The sequence below is a fragment of the Manis pentadactyla genome, chromosome 4 (genome assembly GCF_030020395.1).
Source record: "Manis pentadactyla isolate mManPen7 chromosome 4, mManPen7.hap1, whole genome shotgun sequence".
Classification (NCBI taxonomy): Eukaryota; Metazoa; Chordata; class Mammalia; order Pholidota; family Manidae; genus Manis; species Manis pentadactyla.
The window spans coordinates 122931805-122951689 of NC_080022.1; the positions used below are offsets into that span (position 1 = coordinate 122931805).

The 19885-nt window shown below is 54.9% G+C and overlaps 1 protein-coding gene and 1 long non-coding RNA gene across 4 annotated transcripts in view; one reads left to right on the top strand and one right to left on the bottom strand.

Moving 5' to 3' along the window:
- LRRC75A (leucine rich repeat containing 75A) overlaps nucleotides 1-13804 on the bottom strand; it is a 37953-nt gene extending 24149 nt beyond the window's left edge. For 2 of the 3 annotated variants that reach the window (XM_036920626.2, XM_036920625.2), the window contains exon 1: nucleotides 13371-13804. In XM_036920626.2, coding sequence (XP_036776521.2) covers nucleotides 13371-13613 — 243 coding nt within the window. In that variant the 5' untranslated portion in view covers nucleotides 13614-13804. The remainder of the gene's footprint in view (nucleotides 1-13370) is intronic. The other variant, XM_036920628.2, reaches the window with a different exon arrangement.
- A 129-nt stretch (nucleotides 13805-13933) lies between these two features.
- LOC118929968 (uncharacterized) lies at nucleotides 13934-19664 on the top strand. The gene is made up of 4 exons (XR_005031816.2): nucleotides 13934-14264; nucleotides 14723-14832; nucleotides 15179-15378; nucleotides 18430-19664. It is a non-coding gene; the product is annotated as an uncharacterized LOC118929968 (long non-coding RNA).
- The last annotated feature ends 221 nt before the right edge of the window (nucleotides 19665-19885 follow it).

Sequence of the window (19885 nt, forward strand, 5' to 3'; positions counted from 1 at the left end):
CACGAACTGCCGTGGAAGTCACTGGCCACCCGCTGCCTCCTTTCGACTTGCCTACCTGGCTGAGGGGCAAGGGGCAAGGAGGGGGGTTCTCTGGTCCCATCTCAGGGGCACTGTCCCTCCAGGGGCAGCTCATGGCTTTCCGGCTCCTCCAAAGCCACCGGGCTCTGCGGGGTTTTGAGTGATAGGCAGGCTGGCCCTGCTTAAGTGTGACACGTGTTCCCGCTGGGTCTGCCCTCTCCACCAGGACGCAGCGGCCCACGTGGCAGTTTTGCTTGGCGTGGGGCTTCATGGCTGTGTGTTGTGTTTTAACTTTGAATTCTTTAAAAATGACACCCACTGCATGGAACAGGCCTCTGAACAGATGCCTGGCTGCTGCCAAGTGTAATTCAATTAAAATCCAAGAAAACAGCAGTAGCAGCTAATACATACCAATAGGATGCTTTCTCTTCAGAAAAACAAAGTCAGCTGTGGGGTGTAGTAGCTGGGGGGTTCATTTTGCTCCCCTGTGGCCCCAGCCCCACCCAGGCTACTCAGGGCAGGGCAGGGAGACACCCAGCCTGGAGTCCAGTCCTAGCTCACTGTGTGGCTCTGGCCAGGCCGCCCCTGCATGCTGGCCGTAGCAATCCCACCTACAAACAGGAATTGCCCCAGCTCATTCTTCCTGAAGAGGGAGCAGAAAGTGGGGGAGACCAGCAGCAGAGGGCTGTGGGCAACAGAGGGTTGGAGCACAAGGAACTCAACAAAGAACCACTTTCTTTCTCCTGTGGACGTCTTAGCTACTGTGTTTTATGACTCTCTGGATGGGTGGTGGTATCTGTACTATTCTCAAACATTTCCCAAGCTCCTCCCCTGCTTCCAGAACATCTTGTGGGACTGGGATTCTGCAGGGACACTGGGGCCAGAGGGTCCCTGAGGTCCCCTGGCTCCTGCATTCCTCGAATTCTCAGTGCTCTGTCATCCATCCCAGAGCCCTCCTGATCCCTCTGCTTGGGAAATGGTCTGAATCAGTTGTTTATGCTTTTCTGTGAATGCACTTCAGCCCATTCGTCCCTCTCTGTGGTAAATTTTGTCCATTTTAGATGAATGGTTGGGTCCATTGTCAAAGGAACTGTAGGTAATGGTGAAGTAGTGGGGAAATGACTTAGAGGCTCCTCCTGGCTCCCTGATAACCTGCCTTCCAAGCAGGACAGACTGCACAGGAACAGCCCATTTCTGGAGCAAGAAGCTGAGGACTGGAGGGTTGTCCCCTACCGTAAGAAGTAGAAGGGATGGGAGCACCACAGACCCCCAGAAGCTTCTCGCTCTGTCTTTCCCAGCCACCAGCCCTTGGAAGACACGTGTATTAGGGTTCTCCAGGGAAACAGAAGTGACAGAGTGTGTGTGTGTGTGTGTGTGTGTGTGTGTGTGTGTGTGTGTGTGTGTGTTGTTTGCACATGGTGATAGAGACAGACAAGCAGGTTTAAGGAACTGGCTCACATGACTGTGGGATGTAAAGCAGGTAGGGTGGGCCGGCAAGAGCTGATGTTGTAGTCAGAGGGTGTGTGTGTGTGTGTGTGTGTGTGTGTGTGTGTGTGTGTGTGTGTGTGTGTGTGTGTGTGTGTGTGTGTGTGTGTGTGTGTGTGTGTGTGTGTGTGTGTGTGTGTGTGTGTGTGTGTGTGTGTGTGTGTGTGTGTGTGTGTGTGTGTGTGTGTGTGTGTGTGTGTGTGTGTGTTGTTTGCACATGGTGATAGAGACAGACAAGCAGGTTTAAGGAACTGGCTCACATGACTGTGGGATGTAAAGCAGGTAGGGTGGGCCGGCAAGAGCTGATGTTGTAGTCTGTAGTCTGAAGGCATGCTGGAAGCAGAATCTTCCAGTCTTTCTTCTCAAGGTCTTCAACTGATTGGAGCTGACTGGACAAGCCTCACCCATATTATAGAGGGTCAGCTGCTTTACCCAAAGTCCATTTAAATGCTGATCTCATCTAAATAATACCTTTGCAGCAATAACTAGACTTGTATTCGATGAAAACTAGGTACCGTGGCCTAGCCAAGTTGCCACATAAAAGCAACCATCACTACAAACTGAGGGTCTTTACCACTTTAAATCTCTAGGTCAGAGGCAAGGCCCAGGCAAAGCCTCCAAGAATCTGGATGAGCAGAGATGAGTCACACTGGAGACGGAGTCCAGCTCGAATCGCGCTTGCTCCCACCTCCAGGCAGGAAGTGGTGTGGAGAGGAGGAAGGGATCCCCCAGGATCCGGGTCATGGCCCTGCCTGCAGCTCTGTGCTCAGCCAGTTTCCTAAGATGTAAGGAACTGTGTGTCATTCTCTGAGAGGTAGGGAGGGCTGGGGCAGGCCCAGGAAACGAGGGCTTCCTAGCAGGACTGGGCCGGGGGCATCTTCCCCATTGTCAGGCCCCGCTGCTCAGGGCCTCATTCTCCCCATAAATTGAAGGAACAGGGCCACAATCAGCAGCACCAAGAAGGAATCAGTGAGACTGAAAGGCAGCAAAGGCACACAGAGCCTTTCCTTGGTTTCTGAGAGGTCACTGAGCTTGTCCAAAGCTTCAGGGACCCTGGGAGGGATGGGGTGGACGCAGGTGATGTGGATGGGCCTGGTGAAGGCTCGGAGCTCTCCGCCAGGGGCCCAGGCCTCTCTTTCCATCCCAGCACCCCTGGATTCTACGCCCAGGACTTGGTGCGGAAGACCTCTTCACTCAAGCACAGGGCTCGGGTGAAAGACACCAGGAGGGCTCTTCTCCTCACCTACTCTCACATTCCCAGCCAGCTGCCCTGTTCCCTTGCGCTCCCTGACCAGCCTCTTGCCAGCTCTTCTAAAGCCATCCCAACACCACTCGGCCCTGCAGGCCTGCCTCTGCACCTCCCCTCAGAGTGCCTTTCCGGGTCCTTGCTCACACACCAGCCTCTCTATGAGATGTCTCATACCAAAAACATTTCTGTTATTCTTGTCCTGCCTGACTGGGCTGATTCTTGACCAGCAGGTGATTTCTGGAGAGACGGGGATTCTTGGAACAGGTGACTTGGAACCTTTTGCATCTGAGATTCCATATTCAAGAACTGTCTCTCTCCATGCTCCTGATGGTCTCTGGGGTGATGGTTTCTGCCTGGAAACCCCATGAGCAGAGGCCTTGCCTAAAAGTGTTTTACCCCAAACTCCCCAACTCCAGAAGGACGTGGAAAGCATAGGTCAGAGTTGAGAATAATAAACAGTCAGAAGATTGGCACAGCCTAAGAAAAAAACTAAATTGAATGGAATGATTTCATCTGGAGACACGGAGGTTATTTACAGGGGATGGAAGCATCCAGACCTTATTTCCCTCAGAACTGGTACGGGCGGGAATGTAAACAGTCTGGGAAGCTGGAGGGGAATTCCTGGATCCACAGGACACAGTGGGGCCAGGGCCTGTAGAAGTGCAGCAAGGAGGGCACCCTGGTATCCCAACTGGGCCTGACTTCAGACCCACATCTTTGATTCTAATGCCCTTTAAGAGGCATTAGAGGCATAGTTGAGGCAGAATCTTCAAGAAGAAGATACCCAATTGCTTCAGCGTTGGGATTCATGAGGAAGAGAGTAAGGATCTGGCTTAGAGGCAGAAATCACATTCTTTCTGATATTTTACTGTTTCCTGCCTAGGTGATCTGGGAAAGCTATGTCTGAGGACATGCATAGGGGAAGAGGGTGAGGCTCTAGACTGGCCTCAGCTGATAAAGCCTGAATGTCTGCATACTTTCATCAGGGCCGCCAAGTACTACTGTGCAGGGCACGTACTGGACAAGGGCGCCTGTGTGGGCTGAACTCACAAAGCACTCTGGCTCTGCCAACCAGGGGGCCTCTTCTACTTCTCACAAAGAGGGCTGGGAGCTGCCCTAAACTCACTGAAAGAGACCAAGGTGATGGGGTGTCCTTGGGTCACCTAGATTCACTGATTGGCCTCCACATGTCCAAAGTCCCTGGTTTCCCTGGGCTGCCAGGAACAGAGGTGTGGCCAAGCCCTAAGGCGGGGGCAGTGAGCTCATGAAACATGCTCCTTATGAGAAGAGGGACCGCCTTGTCCGTAGGTCATGGCCCCACGCTATGCTTCCTCCAGCATGAGTTCATCATAGTCTGAGCCACCGCTCTCTCAACAGCTTACTTTTAAAAGCAAACTGTTTAAAAAGTGCCACTTAGAGAATGGGCTCAGGGGAACAAAACTCCCACTCTCGGGATCTCTGGAGGTCTTCCCACCCCCACCTCCTGCTCCTGCCAGCTCATGCAGCTCTGAGGGCACAGCCAGGGTGCCCCGCCATGTGTGGAGGCCCAGAGACCTGCCTTCATCCTGCCCCCAAGGATGGGACCCCAGCCACCTGCTCCAACTCAAGGAGAAAACACAGAGTTAACACTGGACAGACCCAGGCCTCACTTGCAGTGCTTCTCAGGGGGTCATCGGGTGGCACAGGGCCCCAGGAGGCAGGGACCTGGTGGTGTCAGTGCTGTGTGACTCTGTGTAGACCGCAGCTCCTCTCGGGGCCCCTCTGTACCTCGGGAGGACGCCTCAGCTCTGTAGGCTTCTCACCAAAGGAACCACGGGAGCCCTTTCCCCCACTCCAGCTTCTCCAAGGAGGGAGAAGGGGCGGATGTGGCCCCTTGGGCCTCTCAGGACACTCGACCCTTCACCTTCCTGTCCTCTGGTGGCCAGGGCCCAGAACCACTGGCAGGAGTGAGCTGGCGAGACCACACTGTGCAGGACGGGCCAGGAGCCAATTAATGACCAGACGCCAGGCCAGCACCTTCTCCTGGGGGCCTAGAGCCCCTCCCACGCTTCCTCCTCCACAGCCCTTGCTCGCTCTCCTTGCCCACATACTTAGTGAGAAAGTGACGGTCCCACAGGGGGGCACTAGGAGCCCTTCGTAAGAGATCATAAACTGATCCCAGCAACTGTCTCACAGTCACGCTGAGTATGTAGGATACTGGGCCTGAATTTTCAGTCCCTGGACCCTGGCAGGTGCCAGGAAGGAGGACACCTCAAAGGCCAGGCCCAGGCAGGCGTCTTGGGGGGTCAGGGCTACAGTCAGGCTCTGTTAGTGGGTGTCGTCCTTGTCGGGACTGGCATGGCTGGCTCGGGACTCCCACATGCTGCAGAGGCAGGGAGGAATGCCTGCTCTGGACCTGCCTCTGAGATGCAGGTACAGGTCCTCAGGGTAGTGGTGTGGGCAGTTCCAGTCTGACCATTGCCAGGACTGAAAATCCGAAAGGCAGGTTTTGTTCCCAGCTGGGGTTCCTCTGGACCACAGAAGCCTGAACAGCCAGTTGACCAGCTCTTGCCCTCTGCCCCCAACCTTCACACAGTCTCACACGTGCGCAGCCTTACCAGGCCCGCACCCACGGCCCCCCAGGCTGGCTCTCAGAGGAGGCAGGGGCTGGCCCTGGGAGAGGCCCTCTGTGGATGGTGCCGCTGGTGTGCTGGGCCAGCACGCTGCAGAATGGTGTGTGGGCTGGGCAGTTCATGTCCCGGGTGAGGTGGGGCCTCCTGGCCGCCCTCAGCACCAAAGGAGGGGGTCCTGTCCCACTTTTGCCCCTTTTGGTGGGGTCTGAGCCCAGAGCACTGGAGGCAGTGACTGCACGGGTGGAACTGAGGCCAGGAGTCAGGGCTCACAGGCTGCCATCTTCTCCAGCCATGTCCGGCTCCCTGTGGGTGGATGGTGAGCTGGAGTGTGAGGGCTTCCCATCTCCCCTTGGGGTCCCACCCCTTGCCTACTGGCTCTCAATGGCACAGGGCTGTCTGCAAGCCTCCTTGGGCATCCTGTGGCTGGGGTGGGGTGGTCCCATGGGGAGAAGCAGCTGTGAGAAGCGACGAGGGGGCCCAGAGAGAGCTGGTGCTCCCTGCCAGGCACTGGGACGCTCTGGGGAACCCTGGGCTGGGGCCTTTCAGGGCAGGTGAGGGGAAGTCCCAACTACCGGTGGGGATGGTTGGTTCCCTCTGGCTCCAAGGCCCAGCGTTTAGGAGCCCTGTGGGAGAGGAGGGGTTTGCAGAGAAGCCAGCATGTGCTGCCTGGTACCTGTGAATGCCCCCACACTGCCACCCCTACAGCGCTCTGCCCAATCCGGTTTGTCTGTGTCTGTGGCCAAAGTCAATGGCAGAGCCGGAATCTGACTGGCTATGGCCAGCTCTACACTTACTCCCCACCCACCTCTAGCACCAGCTGCTAGCAGCAGCAGCCAGGTAGCAGAAGGCACCGGGCAGGATTCCTGCCCCGAGGACAAAGGCCCTCTGAGGCTCAGCCAGGGCTGGGAGGTCTGGGACTGTGGGCAGGAGAGGGGCACCAAGGAGCACTGTGCTAGCCCCCAGAGAAGGGCGCCTCAGGGTAGTGGGGTCAGTGGCAGGTGTGACAGGGGCACGGGCAGCCCCTGTGGGGGCAAACAGGGAGGAGGGGTTCCGTGATGAGTCACCTGCACAGCAAGTCCCAGCAGGGCCTGTCTGGAGGCTAGAGACAGGCCTCCTTCTCCCTGACAGCCTGGGTGAAGGCGCTCACAGGACAACGTGGGCCTCTGCTGACGTACTGGAGCCTGGAGCCATGTGAAAGTCTCCCAGTCTCTTGCTCTGGCCTCTGCCCCTGACACTATGACTGCCTCCTCATCAGCCGAGGCAGGTTGGCGAGGAATGTGGTCAGCACGATAGGCCTGCCTCTGCAGAGGCTGGTGTGCAGGTCAGCCCTGGGGTCTGCTCCCCTCTAGAAGCCCCTCTCGGTGTCTAGCTCTTGCACTGGCTGGGCTGGGGACAAGGGCATGACCTCAGGCACGAATGTGAATCCAGCTCAGGGCCTGGAAGAAAGAACCGACCACATGTGGGAATGAATGTGTCTTCCTGGAGGCACAGGAGCCCAGGGACCCTGAGGAGGGGTGGGGACCCTCGGTGGTCACCTCAATTACACATCCTTTCATTTTGTAGGTGGGGAAACAGGTAGAGAGGGGAAGGGCTGGGCATTTCAGGGTCTGGGGTGGTTTCCAGTGAAGATAGCCATTGCCCTAGAGCCCTTTCTTACTTTTGCTCATCTGCATTTTCTCATTTTCCTACAATGATTAGACACTGCTTTGACGTTTAAAAAACCCCACCATTTTCTACTTTAGGCAATATTCTGCCAACCTCACAAGATTATTTAAGGAGCAAAATAAAACAAGAAAATGCTTTATGGGTGAGAAAGCAATGTGCAGACAGGATGGGTGTCTCCAATACCTGCCCTCCCCTGCCAAGGTGCCGGGCCACCAGGCAGACAACTAAAATGAGCTGGGACCCCTTTCTTGACCACTCTGCCACTTCTTAGTTCTCACAGCCCCCACAGCCCTGCCTTCCTGCCTTCCAGAGGGAGGCTGGCCAAGATTGGACATAACTGACAAGAGAGAAAGAGTCTGCTTCCCAGCCAGGGAACCAGAGAGACACGGAGAAGCACAGACACAAAGAGAAGCCCCAGGAAGCCGGAGCAGGAGAGGCAGAGCCCTGGGCAAGGAGATGGAGGATGCAGCAGGGCAGGGCCTGCTCTGCGGGTGCCCGGCCCTCAGACCCAAAGCCCCAGGCGAGGCCCCCTCTGCAGGCATACACATTCTGACACCCCCAACTCTCAGCCGGACTCCTGCATCGCTCCCTGTTAAGATAAAGTTAGAAACATCAAAATGCCACATCCCTTTGAGCAGCAGCCCTCGGCAGAACTCCATATGGCTGCAGCCCCCAGGAGTTTGAACTAATAAAAGTTTAAAAAAAAAAAAAAAGGCTGGGAAATACTCCCAGAGAGCCACATGGGCACTGCTCAGGGCCAGCGTGGGAGTGGGGGACGGTAGGAGGAGACTGGGCGCTGTCACGGCCCTGCCCCTGCTCGGGCGCCAAGGTCACTACTCATCAGTCATCTTTCAGGGACAGTGAGCCCAAGGTACAGCAGCTGGGCCTGCCGTTTCAGACACGGGGCCCCTCTCCCAGTCCTCCGGGTTCTCCTGGTGAGAGAGGGCATGACACAGGCAGAGGGGCCAGTGGACGGAGTGTAAGAGTGCGCCTGGCTCTTGATTCTTCTCATCGTTCTCCCACAAAGCTGAGCTTAGAGGGAAGCGAGGCAGGTGGCTGGCTGAGATCCCCACTTTGGGGAAGGGACCTCCTCAGATGTTGACCCCACCTCTTGAGCACCCTGATGGGGAAACCAGAAAAAGACCCAATCGCCTGGACAACCCTTCTGCAAGGTGGCTCTCACCTGTGTGAGGTGTGAGGGGTGCAGGAGGCATGGAAACCCTGAGAATGGGGGGAGTGCCAGTACTGACTCCAAAGGTTACTGGAAGGATGGCCTGGGCCTGCTGGCTGCTGAGAGAACTGCTGGGAGAGTGGGTGTGGGAAGTATATGAGGAGGGGTTTCAAATCCATTTGATAAGGATTTCCTAAAAACCTCCTGCACCTCTGCCCCAGAGAAGTGCCCACTAAGGGAGATGCCATGACCTTGGAGGAAGGGGCAGGGGTGCACCAAGTTGTGGTGTCCCTGGACAGCCCTAGAGGATTTTAGGAGCTCTGAGGAGAGAGAGCAAAGCTGTTTCTGCTCACCTCTGCAGAGGCAGGCGTTTGTTCCAGAAAGAAGGCCCTCACCCCACCAGACCTCAAGTCAGGATAGCTGGCCCAGCCCCAGGCCCTGCAGTCATGCCTTGCCCTACAGGGGCTGCCCCAACCCTGGCCTTGGAAACCTGCAGGACCTGGCATAAGATCCCTTCTGCATCTTTACCCTGGAAATGCCTGCACCAAGACCATGCAAAAAGCGGAGGATTTTTAAAAGGCTGGTTTTTCCCTGTGGATGGAACGAACATGATTCAGCACAAGAAGTCCAGAACCGTGGAGGCCAGGCTCCTGCAGGCTCACTGCCTTCCTGCCACTCGGCAAGGGCCCCAGACGGCACCCACAGGAGGGGATCTCCGAGGTGCCCATGGAGGCCGGGCACCGTGCCACTCCTCTCTCCAAGAACACCACCGCCTGGCAGGCTGCCAGGAACAGCCAAGCCCCTGGACATCGCTCCCAGGAATCCAGCCACATGGAAAGCAAATGTGCCAGCTCTCGAGGTCATGCTAACACACCTGATAAATGAGCCTCCAGGTGCCATGTGGCTTTCTGAGGCGGTGGTGTGGTGAGGTCTCTACCCTCAGCAACCTTTGACAGTCTGACAACAAACAGACATCAGGGGAAAAACCACATACCAGATGATTAAATGTGTAAAACCCAGGCAGGACCTATAATACAACTGGATATCAGAGGCATGGCCCAGGATGGTGGCCTTGGAAAGATAAGGAGCATTCCAGGTTGAGGAAGAATAGATCAAGGCCAAGGGTGGTGTCTAGCTGCCTTCCAACGTACTTGCCTAAGAGATTTTCTTAGGTGGGAAGTCAGAAGAAAAAGGCAACCTTCAAAGGCCCTTGTACTCATCTCCCTGTCTCCAGGTAGGAAAGAACACTCAGTCTGGGTCCCCAGGAGCCTCCAAAGCCTGTCCCGTGTCCAGCCACACTAAGTCCCTGGGGCCTCTCTCTCTGCATTTGCTGATGTGGCTGATGCTCTCAGGTGGAGCATAATGCCAGCACTGCCACCTGACTGCAGAAGCTGAAGCAGGAGCCCATGTCCAGGCCGCATGGCTGCAGGGGATGGCCCAGCTAACACTGGGCTGGCTGTGCCAACAGGGCTGCGCCACGGTCGGGCAGTACACCAGCCCAGTCACATACTCTGTCTGGGAAAGCAGAGAGGCTGGTGAACATGAGGAGGGGGCACTTCAGCTTGGTGTATCCCCAAGAAACAGGTATCTTATTCTGGTGCTCCATGAAGCTGGCCGACAACCCAGTCTAGATTTTGGGGAACTCAGAGAAACTTGTGGGCTGAAGGGATGATACCCTGCCCTCCAAGTACTCTGGCACTTGCCTTCTCTCCATGACCAAAGGTTACTTTCTCCTCAGGGCTCCTTAAAGATGGCAAACCTGAGTCCAAGATTAGGGAGAGACATCTGGAGAAGGGTGAGGCTTACAGGAATGGGGCCTGGGGAAGGGGAGAGGAGTGACTTCTATCAGCAGCTGGCCTATTTTATGCCCATGAACACTGGCTCCGATCACTTCTGAACTTGCAGTGAGCTTTTGATCTGGACTGAGCCGGGGTAGGCAGACAGAATCTAAAAACTCCTTGGGCCTGTACTGAGAAAGGACATCAAGACTGTGCCGGTAGCCTAGCCAGACCCAAAGTAGGGCAGATTCTCTAGTTTTTTATCATCATCACCATGAGAAGATGTCTTGAATTGCAGGGCCAATGCAATGTCATACACTTTGTAGCATTTGCTCTGCTTAGCACCAGATCCGGGAAACACAACTCAGAGAGGTTATCTGCTGGGTCCAAGGTCGAAGCAGACAGAGGGCCAGAAGGCATGCCGCCCTAGTTGACCCTCAGCCTCAGGCTCTTCTGACTTTATACTGCACCTAAAGGGACAGAGATTGTTCTCTGCTCCTTCAAGGCAGCTTCCTGGCCTCCTGTCTGCACCTCTGGCCACAGCTCAGGATTGTTAACATTAAGCAAGCCTCCTGATACCTCTCCAGCAAGTGACAAGCAAAGACAGGCTGGAGAGTCTCCAATCAGGGAAACCACCCCCCAAACCACAGAAAGAGGAGCATTCAGAAGTGGCATCAGCAGCCACTATGAATTGTCACACATGGTCTGGGGGTCCCTGTTTCCATATCTTGAGCCTGTGGCAAGTCACATAGCAGGGGGCAGGCAAAACAGACTAGAACATATTCTGAACTTAGAGTCTATGAAGCCTCTGAAATTCTTGCAAGATTATGTATGTTGGTGCGTTTGTCTGCAAATAGTGTCTTTCAGGGCCTCAAAAAGCTCAAGGGCTTGGGGAAGTTAAAAACCTCTGGAACTAAAACTCTGCTCCCCTCCAATCCTGGGGCTCTGGGTATTCACAAACTTGCAGCTGGAGAAAGTGCAGTGCAGTGGGGACGGCTGTTACTGTCCTGGCTGCGGCAGCTGCCCGCTTGTTCTGTGCATCGTTGCCCACCCTGCGGTCCGGCACAACATCCGAGCAGGACTGAGTACCCTGAGCTCCGTATATAGGCCGCCCTCTTTGCCTTTGCGCTATTAAAGAAGCTCTCCCTGGCCTGACAAGCCCCTCCCCCAACCCCCTTAAGTCCTGGGTGTTTTCATATCTCTCAGTGACTGCTCATTCTCTTTCTGAACATCACCACCTCCAGACTAGAGGAGGAAACTAGAAAGGAAAACACAGTTTGGGAGAAAGAGTCAGTTCAGTGCACAGCACAGACCCAGTGTAACATTCCTCTATACAGTCTCAGGGTCCTAGAAAAAAAACGCCTCGCAGTTTCTCATGGACATTTGGACATCCAGTGTTCCCCTCCCACACTGCTCAGAGTCTGTGACATTTCCTTGAGGGGCTCTGATCTGTGAGTTCCAGGCAACAGGGCAGCCAGCTCTCCAGGCCTCTTGGGCAGGCCCATCGCTGGCTCTGGAGAGGCCCACAGACCTCACACACAAGCCAGAGGTCAAAATTGCTGGATGTCAGGTTATTCTGAGGCTTTCACAGAAAGGGGAAAGTGATTAATCCCATCCTGCCCCCATCAGACCTCTGGGTCCTGTCACTAAGAAGGGTATCAGGACACCAAGAAGACCAAAACTTTTCAGGAAATGCTACCCATCTCAAGGACCCTGTGAGGCCACAGGAACTTATCTGTTCTCCAAAACTTAAGGAGAAGGAACTTATCTATTCTCCAAAACTTCAAGAAGTGTAATCACACTCAGGCTCTGAGGGACGGGAGGAGGGAGTCCAAGGTGTCTGCCTCCTCCCAACTGGCCCTAGAGAATGCTGGCTTTGTCCTTTTACATTCCAAGAAGGGCTTGTCTTGAAGCCCTTACCCATCAGCCCCCTCCACTCTTCTATAGCCCCGGAAGCACAGTGCTGGGGGAACAGCATGTGATCAGCGAGACCTTCTTACTGTCTGCTGTGCAAATGGCATATGACGGTCTGGAAAACCCATTATTCTGTTTGAAAGCAAAAGAATTTCCATAGAGGCCATACACTGGTGTCCAATTTTTGAAAGACAGAGAAATACACATTGCTAAAGTTATGTGTAATGTCATCTTTCTTTGACGATTCAATTCAGAGAAGAAACCTGGGGTACAGCAGCATATTAGGCATCATTCTGGATGTTTGGAAAAGCAGAGGCAAGAGCAGAAGCCAGGAGTCTTCCCAAGCACCAAAGTCTCTGCTTCCCTCTGAGCAGCACAACCTTTGGTAACACACCCCGGGGTACCAGCACACCAGATATAAAGGGTGGTGGGGTGTGCTGCAGAATCCAGGAGTGAAGATGGTGTCTGATCAGATTTCAGAAGTTCCTCCCAGGAAATGCTCCTAGAGCTTCTTTCATCAGTGTTGGGAAAACTTCAGAAAGGCCACCTGGGATGCCCCCTCCCCCATCCACACGAATGGGGTCAATCTAGCAAGAATAAGGGGTTTGGACTCTGCTACCCGCTCAAAGCCAGTGAAGACAACCTATTTGGCCATGCAGGAGATGCGCCTTTCTGCCTCTCTCCCACTCAACGAAATCATGGAACAAACAAACCACCCCCTCCCTCAAAAGAAAGTGAGGAAGGAAAACAAGCCAAAGCCAGGTGGATGACAGCACCGGCTCCAGGGCAGCACCAAAGCAGAGGGGACTGGTCAGATCTGCAAAGAACAGGCCCAGGGCAAAGTGCCTGGCAGACTCCTGAAGTTCCTGCCAGAATAGTCACACAGAAAACCAAATCCAGCCCCCCTCTCCCCTCTCCACTGTTTAGCGGAGGCTCATGGCTGAGCACCTGTCAAAGTTAGTCATGGGAGATAAATACTGTCTCCCACCCGAACTACAATCCAGGATGCCTCCCAGGTGGGCAAACGGCCTAGGGACTAGCAGCTCACCAGCCCCAGGGCTGTGCCCTTGGACTCCCCCGGGGAAGCCGACAACTGCGCATTCCTTGAGGACCCCTCGGCAGGGGGTGACTGTCAGTGGGTAGAAAGGAAGAAAGGCACCCTGGCCCACACCAGGCATCCCTCCACGCATTCCCTCCCACCAACCATCCCCGGGGCCAGCCTCCTCTGCCTGCAGAGGAAAGAAGCGGGGAACATTATTCCGACAGGTCCCCCTCGGCTGGGCCTCACCCGGCCAGCCTTCCTGCGCCCTGCCCTGAGGCCTCAAATTCAGCGGGAGCCCAGGCACCTGCTCCAGACCCGCTACGGCCCCGCGAGAGGGGACCCTGGGCGGTGCCCCTCCGCGCCCGCGGGCCTCCTCGGGAAGGGGCGGGGCGCTCCCCGGGCCGGCGCGCCCCCCGCGCCCCCTCCCCGCGCTCACCTGGCGCAGGTGCTGCAGCAGCGTCCCCGCCTCCTCCCGCCGGCCCTGGCGCACCATCCGCAGCAGCTCCTGGACCATGCCGACGCGCCGGTGGTAGGGGGGCAGCCCCGCGCCCGCGCGCCCCGCCTTGTCCCCGGCGCGCAGTAGAGACGCCCAGAAGTCGGGCCGTTCGCGGCGGGGGCCGGGCGCCGCGCCGGGGCTGGCTCTCTCCGCCAGGCTGCCCTTGGTCTGCCGGGTGCCCATGCCGCCGCCGCCCGCCCGCACGGTCCGCGCGGGGCCGTGATGCCGCGTGCCCGGCCGGCTGCCCGCCCCTCGGCCGCCCGGGCGCGCCCGCCTCCCGGGCTGCAACTTTGGGGGAACTGTTGCGCGCGGGCGGCACGGGGCGGGGGCGAGCGGCTGCCCGCGCTCCCTCGCCCCGCCCTCCGCGCTCCCCGGGCGCGCTCCCCGGGCGCTCGCAGCCAGCCCGCCGGCCCCGCCCCGCCCCCGGCTCCGGCTCCCGCGCCGCGCCCGCTCCCGCCCCTGCGCCCGCGCAGCCGCGCGCCTCCCCTCTCCTCCCTCCTCCCCGTGCACTCCCCTCCGCAACCTCCTCTTCCTCCGCCCTCCCGCCCCTCGCCCGGCCTTGGGGGCTGCCAGCTCCCCCTCCTGGCGTCGCCCCGGCCCCGCGCCCCCTGCCGGCCGCCGTGCTGCGTTTTCCAGGGCCTGGGGCGCCGAGCCGACAGGACGGGCAGGCCCCAGGGACCCTCACTCTTGGTCCCCACCAGGTTCCCCAGATGCTTCTACGACCGTGCGCGCGAGGGTCAGGCCCCCGAGCGATGCAGGCAGGCGGCCGTGTGCCGGCGAGATGGGGAAACTTTGGAGTGTGTGTGTCTTAGCTCTGGAGTCGGGTTTCTCATGGTGGGTTCCGCTGAGCGTCAGCGCCTAAATCATCTGAGGCGCTGGTTAAAAATACAGGCCCCTGGACATCGTTCCAGACCCACTGAAGGAGAAACTCCGCGATGGGGCCCGTGGACCTGCATTTTTAGCCAGCCTCTTGGCTGATTCTGAGGTACACCTTTGACACTTGTCCTGCCTGGGGCGGGTGGGTGAGGTGATGGTTGGTGCATGAACTCGAAAACCATGCGCAGGGGTGTGGTGTGCGTGCCCTCTTTTGGAGAGTCCATGTGCTGCTTCCCTCAGTCTCTCGAAGGGCCTGGACCATCCAGGGATAATAACCGCCGGCTTCTCTTGTTCTCACCCACACCTCTGGAGAAGGTTCCTGGGGGTCGTCCGGTACCAAAAAGCAGAGGCATGTCTGCAAGTAGACCCAACTGCCTGCTCCTACTGACCCCTCCCTCCCCTGCCACCTCTGTCAGGTCCAGCCCTCCGGGGGCTGATGGAACTTGCATAGCCCACCAGGACCCTGCCTGAGAGAAGGCAAAGGCATCTGGGGGATCTTCCCTGTAACAGACTGAAGACTACCCTGGTAAGCTGGGGGGCTGCCCTGGTCTCAGCCACGGGGCCGCAGGAGGGGCAGCAGTTCTGTGTGCTTGCATCTGACCAGGCCCTGGATGCTGCTTTAGAGGGAAGGGACAGTGCGGGCTGTAGGGGCAGAAGAGCCGGATCCCAATCATAGAGCCCACCCCGTGCTGAGCGCCCAGCATCAGGCGGACAGTAAATCCTCAGCGACTTCCTGTCATGTCGGGATAACTCTTGTCAAGAACTGGCAAGAGTACAATGAGCGGGACACAGAAACTCCAAGCAGAGTGCAGGTGCTCTGCAAGGCTCAGCTCCAATTACTCTCCTGTGAGTAAGCACTGGTCTTCCCATAGGCGTGTGGCCGTCAGTCCCGAGAACCTGGAGTGCGAGGCACTGTGCCTCCCCCACTCCCAAATGCCCATCTCTGCCAGCAGAGAAGTCTTCTGTGAGCTGGCTTCATGGGGCTTAGAGCAACATCTTCCAAACTTGTCTGGACCCTCTGTGTGAAGAACACACCTGTTGGCATCTCCAAGGAGCTCAGGCTGGGAAACAGGTTGGTGCCTCTCATCCCCTACCTGCAGGACCACTTGGCAGGGAGGCCACCAGGAAACTTGCTGACCAGATCCCTCCCCAAGGACACTGGCTCCACCACCTGGAGGCTGACTACAACCTGAGCTGGCAGGTTGGCCTCGTGAGGGTGTGTACACAGGTTGGGGCCTTTTGCCAGTTCAGTGCAAGAAGGCCTAGGCCAGGCCCGCACCTGGGTCATCATCTTTCCTCTTCTTCAGGGACAGATCCCAGCCTGCTTCTCCTTGCTCTTAATGTTTTTTTTTTTTTCAACTTTCCCCTGTTTTCTGGCTTGTTCTCCTCAGTATATAATCTGCTCAGATCTCTTCTTAGAAAGACAGCTTTCATTTGCCGCTATCCCCTCTGGTCAACAATGCCCCACTTCTCTCTTTCCTTTTCAGATAAGGTTTTTGGAAATACACTTATTGTCACAACTTTTTTTCCTTCATTCATTCCTCAGCCACTCCAGTTTGGCTTCTGGCCACACCACATCACTGAAATGTCTTGCCAGTGACCTAGTTGCTAAATTCAGTGGCCGTTTTCAGTCTTCATCTTATTTGATTTTTAAGCAGCATCTGATCAAGCTGCTTACTCTGTTTTGATTGAAACTAGACTCCCTTGCCTTGTAGGGATCTACTCTCCCCCAGGTTTCTTTCTCAGGTTCTCTGGGGGCTCTGCTTTTCTTAGGCCCATCCTTTATCTGTTGTTGGTGTTACCCAGGGTATGTCCTAGACCTCCTCTTAGGCCATGTTATTTATATTCATGGCTTTACCTGCCACACACACACACACACAGATGACTCCATGTCTCTCTTCCCAACTCATAAGCTAATGAGTTAGCCTGTCACTGATTCACGGATGCTGGGAGAAGACATGAGACTTCTGGGCCAGAGGCATGACTTTGTTACTTGGGCACACACAGCACACAGCACACGGCATGAGCTGAGCATCCACGTATCTGGGCATGCTGGGACCAGATGGAGCTCCACACGCCCCAGGTTTGCACCATGGCTGAGGAACACTGAGTCGGAATCTACTGCTTATATAGGAAGCAGCGAGCGAGCCTGGGGGGAAACAGTGCCCCATCCCTCAAGGTTGCTGGCTACAAAGACAACCCTGCATCCAAGTGTACAGGGCACACAGCAGGATGTGAAGGAGGGCAAGACCCACGGAGAGTTATCGCTTCCAGTAGTGGGCACTTCCAACTCAACAAATAAGCATATCCTCGTCTAAACGTTGTTCCCAACCCTCCTGCTCTGGTCTCTGCTTTCCATTAGCAACATAGGCCAGAAACTCTAGAGTCATGGTGCACCCTGGTCAGTCTCAGTGTCTGCATCTGGCCAGCCAGGTCCTGTTAATGACGCTAAGGACTGCAGCTACCATTCGTGCACATTCTCTGTTTGCTTGATCTGCTGCTGTGTCCTATACTATTTCATCCTTTCAACAGCAGTGAGGTCCATTTTATTATTGTCCTGATTGCACAGGTGAGGAAATGGAATCTTAGGTTGAGTGACTTGCTCAAGGTCACACAGATAGTGAGGGACAGAGCTGGGATTCACACTTAGGTCTATCTGACTTGAGAGCTTATTTTTTAAATATAACTGTATATCATTGGTCCAGCTGTTTAAATATTACATCCTGCAGCCACTGCCTTGTTGAGGATCCATCATTTTCACCCCAATCACTGGATTATGGTGGCCCTCTTTCTAAATTGTCTCCCCACCTTTAGGCTTGCCTATTCTAATGTGTCTTCTATGAAGCAGTTGGAGTGATCATGCTAAAAGGGAACACACACACACACACACTCTCTCTCTCTCTTTCTCTCTCTCTCTCCCCCCATCCCACTGTGATCCCTGTAACTTTCAGTCCAAACTTCTTAACATGGCATTGGTGTCCCCTGGGTGCTACACTGTCCTCATGTCCTTCAGTATCATCCCATATTACTTACCCCTCTCACAAGGTGCCATAATTTGTGCCTTTGCACATACTGCATCATCTTCCTGGGATGTCCTTCTCCTCTTTAACAGATGCCTAGTTATCCCTTAAGACTTGATTATGTGTCACCTCCCTCAGGAAGCCTTCCCTGACTGCTGCCCATGCCCTCCTCTGTGTGACTATACATATGATGATATGTTATGATACCTCTTTTTACAGAGGAAGAAGCTGAAGTTTAGAGAAAGTAAAGAATTTAGCTAATGCCTCCTTGCTAGTAATTGGAGAGCTGGAATTCAAAACCAAGTCTGCACTGCTTTAGAGGATAACAGTGCTCAATCTGTATTTTAAAAATGTTTGTTTGAAATGTTGTTATCTTCCCATGGCTGCTGTTTGAGTATGAGAGAGGGTCTGGGCAGGGGGTCGCGGAGAGGAAGGCCCAGAGGCTGGAGGCCCCGGGAAGGCAGGTGGGAGGTGATGAGCCTCCGGCAGGGCCCAGGCAGTCTCAGGCACCAGCTCTGGGAGGACAAGGAGGAAAGATGCAAATAGGTTTGCAGGTGGGGAGATGTCAGAGGAGTTCTTGCCTCACAGCCTTATTTTTTTTTCCAGCGATGTAGAAACTCCCTGCTAAAATGCCCGGGGACACTGCAGGGCACGTGCTTGTGGAGAGGAACCACAGTGGGTGGCAGCTGAGGGGACAAGCAGGAGGGGAGGCCAGGCAGGCCAGGGCAGCCTGGCACAGAGAACCTCTAGGAGTCAGGAGCTCTGAGTGGCACACGAGTCCAAGAGATTTTCCCCAGGAGCTCCTGGCTGCTCCAGAGCCAGAGTCAAGAAGTGAGGGGTTAGATTGCCTGGTGTTGGGGCTTCTAAGGTATCTAGGTGACAGGAGGCCCTGGAATCCTGTCAGGGAAAGAGGGAACACCAGCAGTCCAGGAGGGGACAAAACATACTTCAACCAGCGATTCTCAAACTTGAGCAGGCATCAGAGTGCCCTGGAGGGCTGGTTAGAGCACCTGGCTGAGCCATCCTCACTGCCCTGGGGCCCGGGCATTTCCAGTGAGTTCTCAGCTCTTCTGACACCTGCTGTCTTCTTTTTTGACTTTTAGGTAAATGTACTGGGCAGGTCCATGAATGATGACATGTGCCTGGATTGTGAAGCCCTCTATTTTTGTCTGAAAGTCTGCCAGTACAAGCAGCCCACTTGTGTGACATCCCCAACGTCTCAGATGTCAGACCACCTCTTCTCAAAAACCTCAAAGCCCAGGACACCTTTCCTAGGCCTCGGGCAGAGGATGCTCTCAGGTGGTCAGGAGAGCAGAGAGAGAAATGGCCTCTGAGGAGAAGAGCCAGCAGAGGTGCAGGAGCACCATCCTCTAGGTCCCCCCAGTCCCAGGCTCTCTCCTTGCAAACAGAACTCCACAAGGATGTGTCCCGGGGTCCATCACCTGGAGCCACTGAGAACCGTGGACAGGCTGACTTCATGCTTTTCCCCTCTTCTCTTCATTGCCCATGCAGTTTGCTCTAATTTAGTTATTTAGTCAGTTGTGTAATAATGCCTGTGAGCTCATCATCCAAAACAAAGCCAAGCCAGGCCAGACCCATGCCAATAACTGACATTTCATCCATTGCCCCCATCCCTGAATCCTGTGCTCATTATTCCATGCTTTTCTCTATATTATTTAAATATTTCTTTATATAATGGAGAATTCCAAATATACACAAAGTTAGAGACTGGTATAGTGAACCCACATGTCCTCATTATCTTGATTTTAACTTTTCAGATGCCCGATCTTGTTTTATCCATTTCCTCTGTTTCCACATTTTCTGGTAGTCATACTGCATTTGTATGTGTTCCCAAAGGGTATCTAGTTTTCATTTTGGTTGTTCAACTTTATCAGAGGGTGTCTTGCCCTCTCTACTTTTCTTCAGGGCTACTATGGTCACTTAATACTGTGTTGGTCAGAATCATCCTTGTTTCTGCCTGTCACTGTGGTTCATTCATTCTGATAGTGTGTAATAGTCCACTGTGTGAATGTACCTTCGTTTATTCTCCACTCTCCCACTCATGACCATTCGTGTTGTTTCTAGCCTTTTGCTAGAGTGCACTTACGAATATTCTTGTATGTTCTTGTCATGCACCTGGTGTGCCTCTAGGAGTGGAATTGTTCACTTTGGGATTAATGCTGGACTGGTATCCAGTTCTCTCCAGTGCTGATTATTGATAGCTTATTAATTTTTCCCAATTCCTTTGCCAATTAAAATGGAATCTCACTGGGGCCTTAATATGCATTTCTTTGGGAGTTTTTAATACAATAAAAACTGAAACAAATATGCCTTTCCTCAATAACTGGTGTCTTCTCTTGGGCTGCCATAACAAAATAGCATAGACTAGGTTTTGGACATGCTTGGGACCTGTCACCCCTTCCTTCTTTCCTATTTCTCCTCTTTGGAATGGGAGTGTCTCTTCTAAGACACCCAGTCTATGGCATTTGCATGACATCCACAGTGATGAGAGGTAGTGAGAAGCTCTAGGGTTAGGAGCCAGGGCTTGAATTACACAGG